General features: G+C 40.5%; 1 protein-coding gene across 3 annotated transcripts in view; it reads right to left on the bottom strand.

The window, feature by feature from the left end:
- Positions 1–471: 471 nt before the first annotated feature.
- The window catches only part of Pkib (cAMP-dependent protein kinase inhibitor beta), a 97071-nt gene continuing 78850 nt past the window's right edge, over positions 472–18692 (bottom strand). For 2 of the 3 annotated variants that reach the window (XM_029542515.1, XM_021205615.2), the window contains 2 exons: positions 9568–9744; positions 472–1948 (listed from right to left, as the gene is read on the bottom strand). In XM_029542515.1, the coding sequence (XP_029398375.1) occupies positions 1881–1948; positions 9568–9736 (237 nt within the window). In that variant the 5' untranslated portion in view covers positions 9737–9744 and the 3' untranslated portion in view covers positions 472–1880. The remainder of the gene's footprint in view (positions 1949–9567; positions 9745–18692) is intronic. The other variant, XM_021205616.1, reaches the window with a different exon arrangement.

Raw genomic sequence — 18692 nt, 5'->3', positions numbered from 1 at the left:
GGGAACAACTGTTCCCTCTGTCATGCCAATCATTCAGTATCACCCCATTATACAATGCCCATTAAAAAAAAAAAACTTTAATGACTATTTTATTAAATATTAATTAAATGCACACCTCCATACTAATGCTGATCCTCATATATATATATGAAAACAATGAAGCTCTTGGAAATCTGCCTCTGGTATGCATAGTCACAAAATTAACCTTTATCCATAGAGGCACAAGCAGCAGGGGATTTAAGGTACAAGACTGTCCTCCATTCTTTCAATTGTATCCTCACTTTATACCCAGCCTATTTCAGAAGACAAAAATAAAGGAAATTTGTATCAGTTGTGAATTTCTACTGTGGAATTTTATTCAGTTAATGTTTGTGTTCTCTTTTGAAAAGAAAACTGCTCTGTGGAAGTCAGGGAGGAAAGATTGTAGGAGACAGGGGGGGATGGAAGACACCAGGAGAACATGGCCTACAGAGTCAGCTAAGCAGGGCTCACAGGGGCTCACTGAAGGGGCAAGCACAGGGCCTGCAGGGGTCTGCAGCAGCTCTTCTGCATACATGTTGTGGCTCTTAGATTCGTGTTTTTGTGAAACTCCTAACAATGGGAGTGGGTGACTCTCTGACTCTTTTGCCTCCTCTTGGGACTCTTTCTTCCTACTGGGTTGCCCTACGCAGATTGGATCTGAGTGAGGGCTTTGGCCTTGTCTTAATGTAATCTTTTGTGTGTGTGTGTGTGTGTGTGTGTGTGTGTGTGTGTGTGTGTATGTGTGTGTGTTTCCTGTTGCCTCTTGGAGGCCTGCTCTTTGATGAAGGGAAAATTAAAGATCTAGGGGAAAGGATCTGTGGGGAATAACTAGGGGGAATGGAAGGAGAGAAAACTGTGGTTGGGATGTAATGTATGAGATGAAAATCTATTTTCAATTTAAAAAAAAGGAAAGGAAAAAAACCTATATTTAAAGATATATTCAAAGCATGTATTTTGCTCTTTTAACTTATAGTATTATACTTTAGGAAAAATATAAAAATTAAGATCAGCATCCTGATGAAATTATTCTAGCAACAATTTGCATATACACACAAAAGTCCAGAGAATAAAAAGCAGTATAAGAAAAGGAGCACAATATATGGTACAATCCACATTAAACAAGGTGCACACATACACCAAGTTAAGGAATATAGTGAGATTTATTCAATACACATGTTTGTCACAAATTTTGTGTTATGTGGGTCCATATGAAAAATTATAGTACATTCAGACTAGATGGAAAATACATTAGACAAAAACATCCTAGAGATGTTTAAGTTGTTACAATGTTTACGCTGCTTTCAGATCTCTCCTAATATTTTACAGGAAATATGGTGCAATTTTAATTAAAAATAAACACATTTTATAAGTGTGATTTTTACTATTAATTCCATCTCACCAAAAAAATATAATTTCCTACAAATTCTAAAAAGTATTAAATTAATAGGTTTCAGTCTATACATACCAAGAAAAATGTTCCAACTCACTAAGACAGAATTAAGCATATATCTGACTAAGTAAATCCCAAGATAGACAGTGGATTTTGTTGGGGTATAAACAGTGTGTCCTTCCTTGGGTGCAATTTGAAAGTAACACCTTTTAATAACCTATTTCAGTATCATGGCTGCAGTTTCAGGACAGAGCATCACAACAAAATTACCTAAAACATACACACATGCACACACACGCATGTGCGCGCGTGCGCGCGCGCGCACACACACACACACACACACACACACACACACACACATGCTATCATGGGATACCATGGTTACTACCAGATCAAACACCCCAGGAACACATAGCTGCTATGTCTCTCAATGCGCATAAAATCAACACCCTTAATGAATTCTAAGCCTTCATTTTTCTTCATTTAGGGGAGTTTTCGGTTGGCCTTGGTCTTTCTCTTCATTCTTCGCTTTTGCATCTGCAAAAAGAAAAGAATTCTCAATCATATGCAAAATACATTGAAATACATTGTATGTTTCCAATGAAAGTTGTTTCCCACTTTGCCTCCTCATGAAGTTTCCATCCTGACTAGATCATGTTTTGCTCTCAGCACAGATATGAATCTGCATAGAGAGGAAATATTTGAGTCCTTCACAGATCTTCCTCCTAGTCAACTTTCTTTGTCTATAGTTACTACATGCTGGTCAACTCTTAAGATGTCATTATACTCTCCATCAACAGCACTGTTTCTCAACCTATGGGTCTACATATCAGCTATTCACATTACAATTCATAACAACAGCAAAATTACACTCACAAGGTAGCAATAAAATAATTTTGTGGTTGGGGCAGTCCCCACAACATGGGGCCCCTACTAAGAGTTCACACTGCATTAAAGATGGTTATAAACCACTGATCTACAGGCTGGCAAACTAAAGCAGAATCAGATTAAATGACTTGTGGAAAATCACAACTTGAATCTTCATCAAATGGCTACGTGGGCCCTCAATCCTGAGACATACTTTCTCTCTATTCTTTATGTTTTCTATTTCTTTTACTTCTTGGAAATACCCTTACATTCTACCCTTTAGGAAAAAATAAAATCAATCTTATCTCACCTTCCTATGACCAATGCCTAAGCTCTCCTGTTACCCAGACTTATTATTTCTGCCCCCTCCCATAACAATGGAAGATGGGCTTCTCAGGAATGGTTAACAGAATTTGACAGCACTTTTTGAAAGATGAAAATGCAGTGACTGTACTGATAAGCTGTGAAGAAATAGAAGAGTCATAAGCAAATACAACCTTTTATGACTGCAGGATCCTGTTCATTGCCATGGACACATCCTAGTTGGTCCTAGTAATGCTCTTACTTCCAAAGTCCAAGGCCCTCATGGCTCCAGCTCCTATCAGATTCAGATCCATCAAGAGCTGACAATTCCAGCCACAATTCCTTACTCTTTATTTGGCCAACCTTCCCCTTTTTCTTGCGTCTTCATTTTAAGTCACTATCGTCTTTAAACACTTTTCCCCTACAGGATCTCACTATGTAGATCAGAGTAGCCTCTAACTCACTGAGATTTATCTGCCTCTGCCTTCCCAGTGATGGGATTAAATATATGCAGCTCAGTTGCAATTCTGTTTTTTTTTTTTTTTTTTTTCTCTTTCATCCTTCTTTGGTTGTCTTCATTTAAATGCAATTATTTAAGTCTCAACCATTCCCTCAAACATTCTCCTAAGAAAATCATCTACAGCATCTTTGAAGAGAAGTCTGATATTGAGGACTTTTCATTTGTCAGTTATCTGTGAACCTACCTTGGCTATGTAATAAACTTCCAGCCAGCTTGGACTACAATGTGAGACCTCTATTTAAGAAAGCAAATTCACTAAACTAAGGACATGAAATATTTCCCAGGTAACAACCAGTAAGTGATATGAGAATGACAATAAACAAAATATGTAGGGTGTATCATTTTTAAGATGTGAAAGGGGCTTGTGAGGTTATTAAATTAGGAGTAGAAAATAGGAATGGCCCTGGCATTCCCCTGTATGGGGCAAATAAAATTTGCAGGACCAAGGGGCCTCTCTTCCCAATGATGGCTGACTAGGCCATCTTCTGCTACATATGCAACTAGAGACACAGGGTCTGGGGGTACTGGTTAGTTCATATTGTTGTTCCACCTATAGGTTGCAGACCCCTTCAGTACCTTGGGTAATTTCTCTAGCTCCTCCATTGGGGTCTCTGTGTTCTATCCTATAGATGACTGTGGACATCCACTTAAAAAATGTTGTGCAGGGCCGACATGGGTCTGCACTTGATGCACTAGAGCTGATGGGAAATAAAGACTCATGCCCCTACCCTTAGGCCAGAAGCAACTGACAAAGGATAGCCACTCTGAGAGAGTCTCACTGGAGAAACAAAGTTCTCAAGGCTAGGCTGCATGCCCAGCAGGGAACTGACACTAAAAAATGAACTCAAAGGTATTTTTGAAGGTTCCTTGTCCCATAATATTATGTCAGGGCTTTTTTTTAAAAAATCTTATTTTTTAAACATTATTTTATACATATATTTTTTCCTGCTCTCTTTTTACCCTATGGGTCCTTTGCATGTATATTATGGTTTCCAGTTTCGTGTTTTTATGAGATTCCCAAGGACATGAATGAGTGGGTTTATGTTTCTTTGTCTGTTTCTTGTGCCTTTTCTTGGGCTCTTTTCCTGTTTCCTTATTTTGTCCTATTCTAACATGTTAGCTTTGCTTTCATCTTATTTATTATTATCCCTTAGAAGCCTGTTAGTTTTCTAATGAAAGACAGAGAGGGAGTGGATCCAGATAAGAGGGGAGGTGGGGAGGAACCTGGAGAAGTAGAGGGAGAAAAGTGTAATGTGGATATATTATGTGAGAAAAAAAATCTACTTTCAACAAAAACATTGCTTTCTTACTACAGTTTTGTCAGTTTGTTGGTTATTGCAACAAGAAGAGTAACTCATGCAAGTTATTCAGTAACTCATAAATCTTGGTATCAGTGTGATATAAACCATCTAAGGAACTCAGATAGCATTAGAAGCACAGACGCATCGACCAAGTTGTTCAAAGCCTGTGCTTTGTGCTCTCCATTCTGTTATGTGATTAAGGCGGAGAGCAGAAAGAAACCGAGAGTGAAAGTCAATGAGGAAAAAAGGAAACCATGAGAGCAAGGTGTCCAGGGAACCAAAGGAGGAAAACTGTAATAACCATTCGTGCTAAACTCCCTGAACGATTATGCTAGAAAGGGGCTAAGAATTGACCAACAACTATAGCCAAGACAATGGCCCAAACATAACTGCGATTGGATGACATCTTACTAGTGCTAGAAGAAGAATGGAGAAAAGGAAATTGTTAGTCAAAAACGCAGCACATTCTCATGGTACTATTCTATGAAACAAAAACAGATGTAAGATTAGCTATAAGACTTGGGTCAGGAAACCATCCGGGTCATGGTCACGGCCTGTTTCTTTTTTGAAAGAACATGGTGGGCCTTTCATGAATGTTCATGGGAAGAACTTCAGGAAGTATGTTTGGAGGAAAATAGTAGTCACGATGTTGTGTAGCATTATGAAATATAAGGCACTAAGTTAGTCCTGCAATCATTTTGTCATCACTAGTTCTAAACCAACTACACCACAAAATAGCCTTCTGGGAAAAGCTATTAGAACTGGTGATGATTTCATTTCGACAATATTGGCTTCTTCTGTAAGTCAAAGAAGCAAATTCTTGTGCAAATTACATTCTTAGTGATGGTTGGTCCAATGAGATAGTGGTATGAAGGCTTCTTAATTATCCTTCTCAAAATCCAACTAGAAACTCCTAAGAGACACGACAAACAGGATACCACCTATTGAGAACTACTAATGAGACTATGAATGGTGTCCACCCCGTCTGAGGAGCTATTGCAATGGATGGCTGCTGGAATGGCGAAGTCAGCTTTCCTCAGGGACGTGTCCCATACTCCAGCAGATATCCTTCACCCATGCACATAAAGGTAGCACTAGGAGGACCCAGTGAATTTTTGTTTGTGTTTCTGTCTTTGATTTTTAAGAGCACGTGAAGTTGTGAGAAAGAAATGTGAGAGAGATAGGGGAAGAGTTAAAGGGGAAGGAATTCGGGTATATTTAATCAAAATGTATTATATGCATATATGAAATTCTCACACTTTAGAATATCTTCATTTTTAAATATATATACATACACATATATAACAAAACACACACACACACACACACACACACACATATATATATATATATATATATATATATATATATATATATCTGTCTATGTCTATGTCTATATGTCTATGTCTATGTCTTTGTATATAATGGAAATACATTAAATTCAGGAGACTCTCCATGACAATATGTTGAGAAAGCTGGTGCTAAGTTTAATGGTCTTAGAGCTAGACACTGTCATGTCCTTGTTTTGCACATAAGCTGTTAGGACTTAACTATGAGTAACTTTTGCAATACAACAGTGGCCTCTTTGTGCTCCTTCTCTTTTTTACAGTCAGTCTTTACAAACAATCTGCTCATGTGGTTTACCAGAAATGGAACTGGTTCAGGGTTTGGAGATTTAGTTCAGCACTTGCCTAGCAAGTGTAAGCCCCTAGGTTCTAGGCTCCAAGAAAAAGAAAAAAATGGAACATGCCATCTATAATGTTTTCTCCTTTATAGCATAAAATGTACTTTGAATTGACATGTTCGACTATTTAAAGTGTACATATGTAACAGAGATCCCTAACGGGATATAGAAGAAAACAAAAGCTTTACTCATCTAACTCTCAAAATTGCCCTCACTTCAGCTAATCTCTCTGTGTAGATGCTATCACATTGAACTCAGTTATCCTAGGGGTTATCGCCCATTTTCCTTCTTCATCTCTACAATATACAAATTCATTAGCAAGTTCTTCTGATTCTGCCTACTCAACATCGCCCTTACCCACCCGCCTGTCTCCATTCTTCCTACCCACTTGAAGCCATGATGTTTCACTTGCCATGGCTTAGCCAAGTTTTGTTTTCCTCCTCCTTTAAAGAGATGTTTGTCTTGGGTTAATTAAGATATACTACTACTCTGGATCTAATCTTATGACAAATAGGATACTTACAGTAAAATACACTTGTACTGAGAAAAACTGGGTGGGGGAATAGGCTGGGGATGCAGCTCAATAGCAAAGTACCTGCTTAACATATGTGAGGCCCAAAATTCAACCTACAGTTTCATGAAAGAATATATAAAAATACATAAATAGATAAATTAGTAAGTACCTTGTAGGGAACCATAACACTGGGCTGCCCTACAAACCACAATCCTGCTGACTGAACACGTCTCTGGCAGGGAAGCAAGGCGTGGTGGTTAAAGACTTGTTACACTGCACTAGTTCGTGTGGCACACAGGGCTTCTGTAGCTCCATTGACCCTGTCTCCCTGCAGTCCCCTGGTAAAGGCAAGACACACAGAAATGACCCCAGGTCTGCCTTATCACCCTCATGAAGAGGCCCATGCAAGAAGACTGTGGGCTCCCCCAGCTTCCTCTGAGTTTCTGTAACTGTACACCTTAGAATACTCTGGGATTACATGTTTCCTTGTGAGTCCAAAAGCTTAATTTGCCCTAAAAAAATCTTTCTTATGTGAGTTTGACATCCATAATATAACATTAATGCTTCCCTACCACCCATTTACATCTCATAGTTAAAGGAAAAAATGCTTTAAACATAAATCAGATACCAACCCATCAGTAGACATCCTCTCATTGGAAATGAAAATCCTTCTCCCTACCTGCATTTCTAGTTTCACAAGATCTGGCCCTTCTATCTGTGCCCAAAGTTATCTTGAAGAACTTGCTCTCTCACTCACCCTCAACCAACAGTGGACAGTTTTTATTTTTAGATCACATCAGCAGTTTATTCTGCATTCCTTATTCTGCCTTCTCCTTTATCCCTTCTCCTAGTAGCAGATTATTATGGAATGCACAGAGGAGTCATTGAATTTTTATTTTTAAGTATTTTAAAAATTGTGAGTTTTCTTGAGAACTTCATTCATTCATACTGCATCTGAGAACTTAATTAATGTGCACTGCATTTAAGAACTTCATCTATGCACACTGCATCTGAGAACTTCATCTATGCACACTGGACTCTGAGAACTTCATCTATGTCCACTGCATATATGTCACTCCTTTCTCTAAGCTCCTTCCTTCCCCACACAAATTCATAACCTTTTTTTACTTAGTGTCACATGTATATACACACATACAAACATTTACATATAATCACATACGTATGCACACTTGTGTGTATAACCTACTGAATCTATTTGACTTTTTGTGAAAACTAAGTGGGAATTCCTCTCTGGAGGTAACCGATTCTCTCTCAGTGGGCACTGTCCTCCCAAAGCTCTACCTAATGTTGTTCGGTAGAGGAATCTCCCCTCTGCCTTGGTATATAAACTGATGTTGTCATAATGCTGGTTTTGTTTGAGAAAATCTTACCCTATAGCTAGCACAGGCTGTCCTGGAACCTACTGTTGTTATAGGATATTTGAGCCTGTTTCTAGTTAGAGTATGGCTCACTCCTAAGCTATATATTTAATCCTCCTGGCTGGAGTACATGTATGCCCCTTAGTACACACATTTAATTCCAAGCAATGAAGGAAAAGTTACTTCGTAAAGAAAGCAAGCACTCACATCTGAATGTGATGTCTAACTGAGTAGCAGACAAAGTGATGAGTCAGAGAAAGATTTGACAGAATACGATATGCCCAACTCTCACGAGAAGAGGGAGGAGAAGGGAAGCAAGTTAAGGGAGAGACAGACAGTACAGGAGGAAGGGAGTACAGGGCAGGAATATAGTAGAGCTCCTGGAGAGTAGTTCAGTAGAGTTGAGAGGGAGAGCAGCGCAGCACAGAGAGGGAGAAGGAGGCTACTTTTACCAGGAGAGTTTTATAGAGACAAAATGAAGAAAGAACAAAGCTGGACACAGGTTAAGGCAGAATGAGCACGAGAATGAGAAGGATCCAGCAGACTAAAAAAAGATTGCTAGAGTTAGTTTCAGGCCAAACAGCGATTCTGGAGAAACCAAGAGAAGCTAGGCTAGGAGAAGAGTTTGAGCCAGAACAGCTGAGTTGAACCAGCCAGAGCTCAAAAAGAACTAGAAAGGGTGAGCTTATTCAGCAGTAAGTCTCAGAGGCTGAAAACATTCTAGGTCTAGATAAGATTGTAAGGAGGCTAGAAACTTCCAGGACTAGGCCTAGGTTAGCAGACTGAGACAGTAAGCCTCCCAGATGGCAATTATACAGGAGAATAAAAAATATGTTACACTGTGTATTCCAGGACAGCAATCCTCCTGCCTCAGCCTCACAAGTTATTCCGATTTCAGTGATGGCTGCTCTGATTTCTACTGTAATATAGTCACTGAGGAACTCTCTACAAAGCACCCATTTCAGTTTTCTGATAAAGCATATCATTGTTAGACTATGTATTTATTCATTAAAAATATAGCACTCTTGTTGGACTATTAAAATCTGTGACAGTAGGAGTTTACATCTGTCCTACTCATCGCTGGACTTCCTAGCATTTAGCAGTTGTGAAATTGAATGGTAGACAACATAGCCATGATAGAGTAAGAAAGGATACCTTGTGACTGGGATCATGCCCCATTGCCTCTTGTAATGTTAGAAGATACAGAAGTCACTAGCTTCTGTATTAGGTTCTCAAACTGTAAGTGGCAGATTGAGACAGGTAATGAACTGGTTATGAGTCTCCGTTCTCAGAGCCAATGCAATGATTAATATTCATGACCACCTAATTAATTTTGTACTGGAGGTGGAACCTAGAATCCTATCATGTGATCATGCACATCCAATAGACAGAGCACCAATTTTTATGTTCACCCTTAAGACATGAAATTGCCTAGTTTCACAAAGGCATAGCAATCCAATTAAACCTGAGAGCTTTTGGTCAAGAAGAAAAGAGAACAGCTATAACAAGTTAAAAGGCTGCTCCAGAGAAAAAAATTGAAAAAGAGAGACAAAGCGAGGGTTTTCTTTCCGGGGATTAGGAGTTTTACCTTCCTTCACGGCCAACGCTTCCAGTTTCAGTGGAAGATCAGAGGATCCACTTGTAGCCAGTGAACTCTGGATGTCCGGTAAGGCATTGCGGCGGCCTGCCCTTGCTGAGGACGCGAAGCTGGTGATCACAGATTCCACATCAGTCATCTCTGATGAATCTGTCCTCATCACAGAACCTATAGATAGAATATACACATTAAAAAATGTGCTGTTCAGAAGCAAAGGCTCACCTCAGAGACCAATGGCTACATCAAAACCGCTACAGGCTCGGAGAGCTGATCTCGGGTGGCACAAAAGCAGTGTCTGCGCCTTGGCTCTAGGATGCCCACGTGAGCATTTGCTGAATAGGGCAGGAAGTACTTCTGTGAACCAGATTGCTATAAATAACCCCCGGATCCCAAAGCAACACTTGAACGCTTGAGGGTGTAGTAGGCCTGGACATTTTTTGTTCTGCTTTTTCTATGGAAGAATCAGCCAAACCGGGGCTTGGCAACTAGTGAAGACAGACTGGAATGGCCACTCCGCAGTATTTGTTTGTGGTACTTTTTTGAGCTGAAACCAAATCACTGTAATTGTGGGGGATAAACAAAGCATGTTTCCTTACTCTTTAGAAATAAATCCTTTTTTATATGAGGTTTTTCCCTCCACAGTTGTGACATCATTGTGCTGATTCAGAGCGGTTTCAGTAGGCACAGGTTTGTGCTAGGCACAGTTTTGCTTGCCTTTGGGTGGACACAGTCATTGCTAGCACCTAGGAATGACTCAGGGTGATCCTCTTATGAGTGATCCTTCTCTGACAACCCTTCGGAAGCCATTCGTTGTATAGGAGGTAGCAGTTATTATATATCCTGAAAAAATCTAAACTCACCGTCTTTCAACTATGGTTTTTTTCTAAATCTTCCTAAAACTTGATTTTGAGCTGTAACTCAGAAGCTGTGATGGCAGAAGGAATTTGATGAATTTGCTGAGTAGGTAGCATGGGTCAGGTGCTAGCAAGGCCTTGATGTATGTGTGTGTATGTATGTGTGTGTGTGCACGTGTGTGTGTGTGTGTGTGTGTTCAGGGTTTTTGTTTTGTTTGTTTTGTTTTTTACTTTTTATTGGTTCTTTATGAATTTCACATCATGTACCCCCATCCCATTCATCTGTCCCTCCCTTCATACCCACCCTCCACCCTTGCACCCTCCCCCTCCGACAGAGGAAAAAAAAACATCTTGTTGTGGAAGCTCTAGTGTGTCACAGTGTGTCCCACACCATACCCTTTTGTCCATACTATTTTGCTTGCAAATGTTCACTGCAACAACCTGTCATAGGTGTTGAGGGACATCTCTCTCTCATCCATGTACCACAAGCAGACAAGGGACAGGACCAGCTCTCCTGTGTTCATCCCCTTGGGCCTGATCACCTACAATCCCCATGTCTGGCACCGGCTCTACTGTGTTGGCCTGATGCAGAGCCCACTCTCTCAAGTGCTGCGGCAGGTGAGGAGCAGGGCCCACTCTGCTCTTCTTCTCTCCTGACTCCAGGGCCAGCTCTCACCAGCCACTAGTCATGAGTGGCAAAGACAGAGGGCTGGGGAGAATATCTCCTTTCTAGCCCACGTTGCTGCAAGGCAGAAAAGTTACTGGTCCATCTCTCCCTGACTCGCACTGTTGGTGCCAGCTCTCCTACATTCGTACCCTTGGGGACAGCTCACTGGCACCCCCATCATCAGGGTCAACTCTACTATGCAGCTCAGGTGAGGAACAAGGCCCACTCTCCCTAGTGTGGCTGTGAGGGACAGGAACATCTCCCATGCTTCCATGCCTCCAGGGCTAGCTCTCCCATGGGGGCCCAGGAAAAGGATGGGACCAGTTCTTCGTGCTCAGTCCTCAGATATGTGCCTGGGTTCAATCCCAGACCGGGAAAGTTTGCCTGGCCTTTGGTGGCAACAGATCCCTTGCAGGGTTTTTGTACTCAGAGGGAAAGCACAGGTTTCTATTTTCTGACAAATTACCTCAGAACATAAAATGGACCCGGTGTCCACCAAAGAATGGATTCAATCCTCTTTGGTGTTTATGACATAGCAAATTCTGGCCTGAGGAAACCAAGCCAGCCTTCTCATAGTAGTTGAAGGAAAGCTTTTCATAGACAATCTATTTCCATTAAGAAAATGCTAATAATAACAAAATGAGAGTATGCACACATGCTGATCTGGAATTAGGAACACAGCTCCTGCCCGTTGCGTGTAACAATTCCTGTGGTGCCCCACATGTTCTCAGGAGCATTGTGGTCATCTGAAAGTGCTCTCAAAGAGGCCTTCTCTTACTGTGCTAGCTAGTCTCCGTTTGTGAGCATCATACGAGGTCTGCAGACACAATCTGGAATTAGACTTTCAGCTGTTTGGTACTTGCTGGGCATTGATGGCTCAGAGAAGTATAATGAACACTGGACTGTTAATTAGTTCAAAAGAATCCACCTAATTACAGAGTTACAAGGTGACAGTGGGCAATTCATTTAAAAGTATAAGTCACAGTTTCACTTCTACAAATGAGCTACGGCAATCACCCTGTCTGATTCACAGCATTATCTAGACAGATAGTAGGTAAACTTCTCTCTGTTCCTGTAAGAACAACTAAAGAGTGATTATTTGCATCATCTGTCACCTTTCCCTATAGTTGACCTGACCTTCCTTCTATGCAGCCTCATTGTTCTCAGAAGGAGGACCTTCTTGCTAGAGTTCTCTTGAACTTCCTAACAGAGACACCAGCATTTCTTCAATAATATCTATAGATATTTTATGTCTATCATCTTATTAAACTTTGCTAAAATTCTATAAGGTAATGAGATATGATCTAGACTTTATGGATGTAGCCATCGAGAATGAGAGATTCCATGGCTGATTTAAAGTTGCATAACCACTAATCTAACATTGTATAGAATCATAATCCAGTAAACAGCAAAATCAAAATGGCATGGATTATTAAGAATTATAAAATCCACCGGGTGTGGTGGTGCACGCCTTTAATCCCAGCACTTGGGAGGTAGAAGCAGGTGGATTTCTGAGTTTGAGGCAAGCCTGGTCTACAAAGTGAGTTCCAGGACAGCCAGGGCTATACAGAGAAACCCTGTCTCGAAAACACCAAAAACCAAAAGAAAAAAAAAAGAATTATAAAATCCTCTTGATATTTGCAGCTAGCTGTACATATGCCTCCTTTAGATAAAGCTCTTCGTTGACTTTAAACAGGGAATTTTCCCTGTTTAAAATTCTCCCTCTGTCTTGCACTGTGTGTGTTTGTGTGTGTGTGTGTGTGTGTGTGTGTGTGTGTGTGTGTAAGAGAGATAGTATGAGACAGACACAGATATTACCTTAAATATTTGGTAGTTTGTAGGAACCCTTACCCATGGGAAATTGATTTCAGTTAAAGTTTCTTATCTTTAGCTTGGGGAGAAGTGGGTGATACTATCTTGAAAACAGAATTGGTCATCAGGCCCCAACTCTATCCCCAGTCAGTTAACATTGCCTCAGACATGACGGCCATGTTCAAATGCTTATCTACAAAAATCATCTTTCCATGTAACTGGAAACACACTATAATTAGCTTGGTGGCCCAGACCCTGGTTTCATGTTGGATTGTCCATAGCCTTAAAGTTAAAGATAACAACAGATATAAAAATATTAAGATATACTATTTTAAATATTTAAATATAATATGTCAAATCAAATGATTCCTTTCTTAACAGGTAAGAAAAGTTAAAAAGTTTTTTTAAATCTACCAAAAGAGAACTTCTAATTTGTTTATATTTTGTACATTTTGCACAAATCTCAACTTGAATATTAAAAGAAAGTTTCTAAAAGATCGATACAGTCATCAATGTGGAAGCAGAATTCTAGGCTCTTTTTAAAGTTTAGGTTTTGCTATGTATTGTAATGCTAAATACAAGCCTCCAAGGCCTGGTAGCCCCAGGAACAAGAGAATCCACATGTAGACCCGTGATGCTGTGTAACCTTGCCCCCGAGGTTATCACTGATTGGTGAATAAAGATACCTACAGTGTATAGCTGGGAAGGAGAAAGATAGGCAGGGTTTTTGGTCCCTAGGTTTGGGGTTGGAGGAGACCTCAAGGGTGTGTATTTGATGTTGGGGAGGAAAGATGGAGAGAAAAGACATCATGGGGTAGGTGAGCTATGAAAACATATCCATGAGGGCTGGCCTATTGGAGTTAAGAGCTTCCCAGATGGAACATGGCAATGCTCTTGATGGAGCAGTGTCTTAGTCAGGGTTTCTATTCCTGGACAAAACATCATGACCAAGAAGCGAGTTGGGGAGGAAAGGGTTTATTCAGCTTACACTTCCATACTGCTGTTCATCACCAAGGAAGTCAGGACTGGAACTCAAGCAGGTCAGGAAGCAGGAGCTGATGCAGAGGCCATAGAGGGATGTTCTTTACTGGCTTGCCTCCCCTGGCTTGCTCAGCCTGCTCTCTTATAGAACCAAGACTACCAGCCCAGAGATGGCACCACCCACAAGGGGTCCTTCCCCCCATCACTAATTGAGAAAATGTCTTACAGCTGGATCTCATGGAGGCATTTTCCCAACTAAAGCTCCTTTCTCTGTGATAACTCCAGCTGTGTCAAGTTGATACAAAACCAGCCAGTACAAGCAGCAAAGTCTAATAGTTTAGAAGGTAGATATCCACCCAACTCTGGGACTATAAAGACTTTTTATAAATATATAGATATAAAGGCACCCATGGGAACTGAATGATCAAAGGTGGGGTAGAAGCTTCCATTTGACATTAAATCATTACTACAGCAGGCCCTGAGTTAATGTTTTTGCTGTGTGGGAAGTTGCTCCCCTTACCTTTACAATTATTACACTGTGCTGCAAATTTCCTAAACAAAAACATTATAAAACTATCTAAAAGTGTGTCAGCTCCATTCAGTAAGGAGTAAGAAGTCAAGCTGGAAGGCCAGGGAGAGCCAGTAATCTGGCTGCCTTCCTCTTGGGGCTTTGTTCTGCTGCTTCTCAGTTTACATTTGCATCCAGCTCCTCTCAGATGCTGGGGCTCAGGCTGACCAAGATACCCACTGCTGACAGACCAGAGAGCTCATCATCTCAGCCCTCAGAATGGTGGGAAGATGGGGGGATTCTATGGTGAAAAGCTCTCTACCTTTCTGATCCAACATGTGGTGGCTTACAGAGAGGTTGCAGGGCCCTTGGTTCTGGCTTTAGTATTGGGCTCTGCATTCTCTGGCAACAGGCTCCCTGCAGCATTGGACATAATTGAAAAGTCCATCATGAAAATGTGAATAAACTGTGTACATCATCCTATTAGTTGTATACTGCTAGGTGAAGGAAAAGAGTCAGCTCTACAGACAGAAGCATGTCCAGAATATGATTCTGAAATGTAAAAGTGATATTTGTATTGTAGGAACAAAAAGAAAATAAATAATGAGTCACCTTGATTTTTATATGAGAAAATAAGGCCTATTTGGGAACTGTAGACAGAACATGGTCCATATCAACCAGCTTTCAGTTCCTCTGATACATTTTAATGTGTAAAAACTGAACATATATTTCTTTTATAGTATAGACAGATTGAAGCAAGACAAACTGAGTCAGCAGACAGTTCTAGCACACAAAGGCCCTAGAAATACTATTTTGAGCATATAAAGAGCAAATCACGAAGCAAGTGCTTCTCCTTTCCCTAAATAGCCATCTTATTTCTCTGTTTTTCTAGGCAGCAGTGCTTTTTATATTTTGTAAGGAGTGGTATACATAGAAAGACAACTGCTCTCTTTTAATGCTTTGTGAGATTTAAAAAAAACATAGTTCATAGGAAGATGAGGGAAGCAATACAACCCAGGGAAATCTGACTGAGATAAGCTTCAAGACATTTTAAATTCTGCAAGCTTAAAAAACTAATTGCATAACTGTTTGCTAACCAAGGTGGCTGACTCACCAGCAAAGCTTCCTCTTCATCATTTTCAGAATTAACGGAGGATTCTAGCTGAGTTCTGCTTTGTCAACTGTGCTGCTTACAAGAGCTGGAACCATTTCAACATTATAAGATTCTACTGAAGCCATGTATTCCCAAGTAACACAGTTTGTATTGCCCTGAACATACTTGATCTTACTTGAAAATACAGCTTTAAACAAAAGACCATAATACAGTCATGTATGCATGCACGCCAGCTGCTTTGCAGTCTCCAAAATATGGAAGGTAAAGTATAAGCACAAATGAAGAAAGTAACATGTTCAGGCTAAATAGAGTACTAGATTTATACATACATACATACATATATACATACATACATACATACATAGTGTATGCACATATACACATAACAGTGTATACATGCATAGTACAAAAATCCCAGTAGACTTAGGAAAATGCTAGAAAATGGTGTGTTTCTTTGTTGAAAGTGTAGCTACAAACAGAACTTACAGCTTCTCTACCTATAGACTATACAATGCACCCTCTTTACCACACCAGCCTTTCTGTGGATGTCTTTACTTGAAGCTAAGAATATAAACAGCTGAGTAGTCTCCTTCTTTTCTCATCTCTTGATCCCTCTCTTGTCACTTCCCACAGTGAAACCACTACTTAATCAGTGCACAACACTTCCAATAAATTTTTTGCCCGCTGACAATTAGGGGCTGAGGACTTAACTTGGTGATAGAATGAAGGCTTAGAATGGGTGAGGCTTCGGCAATGAACACTCCCACGGAAAAGGAGAGGGAGGGAGAATGGAGAGGAGAGAAGAAGGGAGACAAGGTTTTATCTCTCTCCAGCTCTCAATATCTTTATACTTTATCTTAGTTTTCTCCAGTTCTCTGTTGGTAGAGACACTTATTTTGTAGTTTTCTGTTTTGAATGCACAGACCTCCTCTAAACGTGGTGAAAGACATAGGATAGTTGCTTCTTTGGGTACCAACAGATCAGCTATTTATCCATGTAATCACACGCAAGCCCTGCAACGTCCCACAAGCCACAAAGAGGAAGCAACATCTACTGACATGAGACACAGTCTGCTCCCTCCAGCCACCTTTTTTATTTTTCATTTTTTCTTAGATATTTTCTTTATTTACATTTCAAATGTTATCCCCTTTCCTGGTTTCTCCCTCCGAAAATCCCCTATCCACTCCCCACTAACCCTGCTCACCCACTCACCCACTCCCACTTCCTGGCCCTGGCATTCCCCTACACTGGGGCATAGAGCCTTCATAAGACCAAGGTGTCTCCTCGAATTGATGACCAACTAGACCATCCTATGCAACATATGCAGCTGGAGCCATGAGTCCCTCCATGTGTACTCTTTGGTTAGTGATTTATTCCCTGGGAGCTCTGGGGTTACGGGTTGATTTATGTTGTTGTTCCTCCTATGGGGCTGCAAACCCCTTCAGCTCCTTGGGTTATTTCTCTAGCTCCTCCATTGGGAACCTGTGCTCAGTTCAATAGTTAGCTGAGAGCATCCACCTCTGTATTTGCCAGGCACTGGTAGAGCCTCTCAGGAGACAGCTATATCGGACAGCTGTCAGCAAGCACTTGTTGGCCCCCAAAATAGTGTCTGAGTTTGTGACTTTATAAGGGAGGGAACTCCAGGAGGTACAGTCTCTGGGTGGCCTTTTTTCCTTTAGTCTCTGCTCCACACTTTATCTCTGTATCTACTCCCATGGGTATTTTGCTCCCCCTTCTAAGGACTTTGGTCTTTCTTCTTCTTGAGGTTCATGTGGTCTGTGAATTGTATATTGGTAATTCTGAGCTTCTGGGCTAATATCCACTTATCAGTGAGTGCATATCATGTGTGTTCTTTTGTGATTGGGTTACCTCACTCAGGATATTTTCTTAGTTCCATCCATTTGCCTAGGAATTTCATGAATTCATTGTTTTTAACAGCTGAGTAGTACTCCATTGTGTAATGCACCACATTATCTGTATCCATTCCTCTGTTGAGGGACATCTGGGTTCTTTCCAGCTTCTGGATATTATAAATAAGGCTGATATGAACACAGTAGAGCATGTGTCCTTATTACATGTTGGAGCATCTTCTGGGTATATATGCCCAGGAGTGTTATTGTTGGGTCCTCAGGTAGTACTAGGTCCAATTTTCTGAGGAACCCCCAAATTGATTTCCAGAGTGGTTGTACCAACTTGCAATTACACCAACAATGGAGAAGTGTTTCTCTTTCTCCACATCCACTCCAGCATCTGCTGTCACCTGAATTTTTGATCTTAGCCATTCCAACTGGTGTGAGGTAGAATCTCAGGGTTGTTTTGATTTGCATTTCACTGATAATTAAGGATGTTGAACATTTTTTAGGTGCTTCTCAGCCATTTGGTGTTCCTCACTTGAGAATTCTTTGTTTAGTTCTGTACACCATTTTTAATAGGGTTATTTGGTTCTCTGGAGTCTACTATCTTCTTTGAGCTGTCTGTATATATTGGGTATTAGTCCCCTATCAGATTTAGGATTGGTAAAGATCTTTTCCCAATCTGTTGCTTGCCTTTTGGACTTATTGACAGTGTCCTTTGCCTTACAGAAACTGCAATTTGATGAGGTCTCATTTGTCAATTCTTGATCTTAGAGCATAAGCTATTGCTTGTTCTGTTGAGGAAATTTTCCCCTGTGTACATGTCCTGGTATTTTGTGGAGTTCCTTGATCCACTTAGACTTGAGCTTTGTACAAGGAGATAAGCATGAGTTGGGTAGAGTTTCTATTCTGTTTCTATTTTGTGGAAGAGTTTGAGGAGAGTTGAAATTAGGTCTTCTTTGAAGGTCTGATAGAACTCTGCACTAAATCCATCTGGTCCTGTACTTTTTTTGGTTGGGAGACTCTTAATGACTGTTTCTATTGCTTTAGGGGATATGGGACTGTTTAGATCATTTATCTGATCCTGATTTAACTTTGGTACCTGGTATCTGTCTAGGAAATTGTTCATTTCACCCAGATTTTCCAGTTTTGTTGAGTATACGCTTTTGTAGTAGGATCTGATGGTTTTTTTTTATTTCCTCAGTTTCTGTTATGTCTCCCTTTTCATTTCTGATTTTGCTAATTAGGATACTGTCTCTGTGACTTCTGGTTAGTCTGGCTAAGGGTTTGTCTGTCTTGTTGATTTTCTCAAAGAACCAGCTCCTGG

This window comes from Mus pahari, chromosome 9 (genome assembly GCF_900095145.1).
Source record: "Mus pahari chromosome 9, PAHARI_EIJ_v1.1, whole genome shotgun sequence".
Classification (NCBI taxonomy): domain Eukaryota; kingdom Metazoa; phylum Chordata; class Mammalia; order Rodentia; family Muridae; genus Mus; species Mus pahari.
This window is presented reverse-complemented; position numbering and strand designations above follow the sequence as displayed.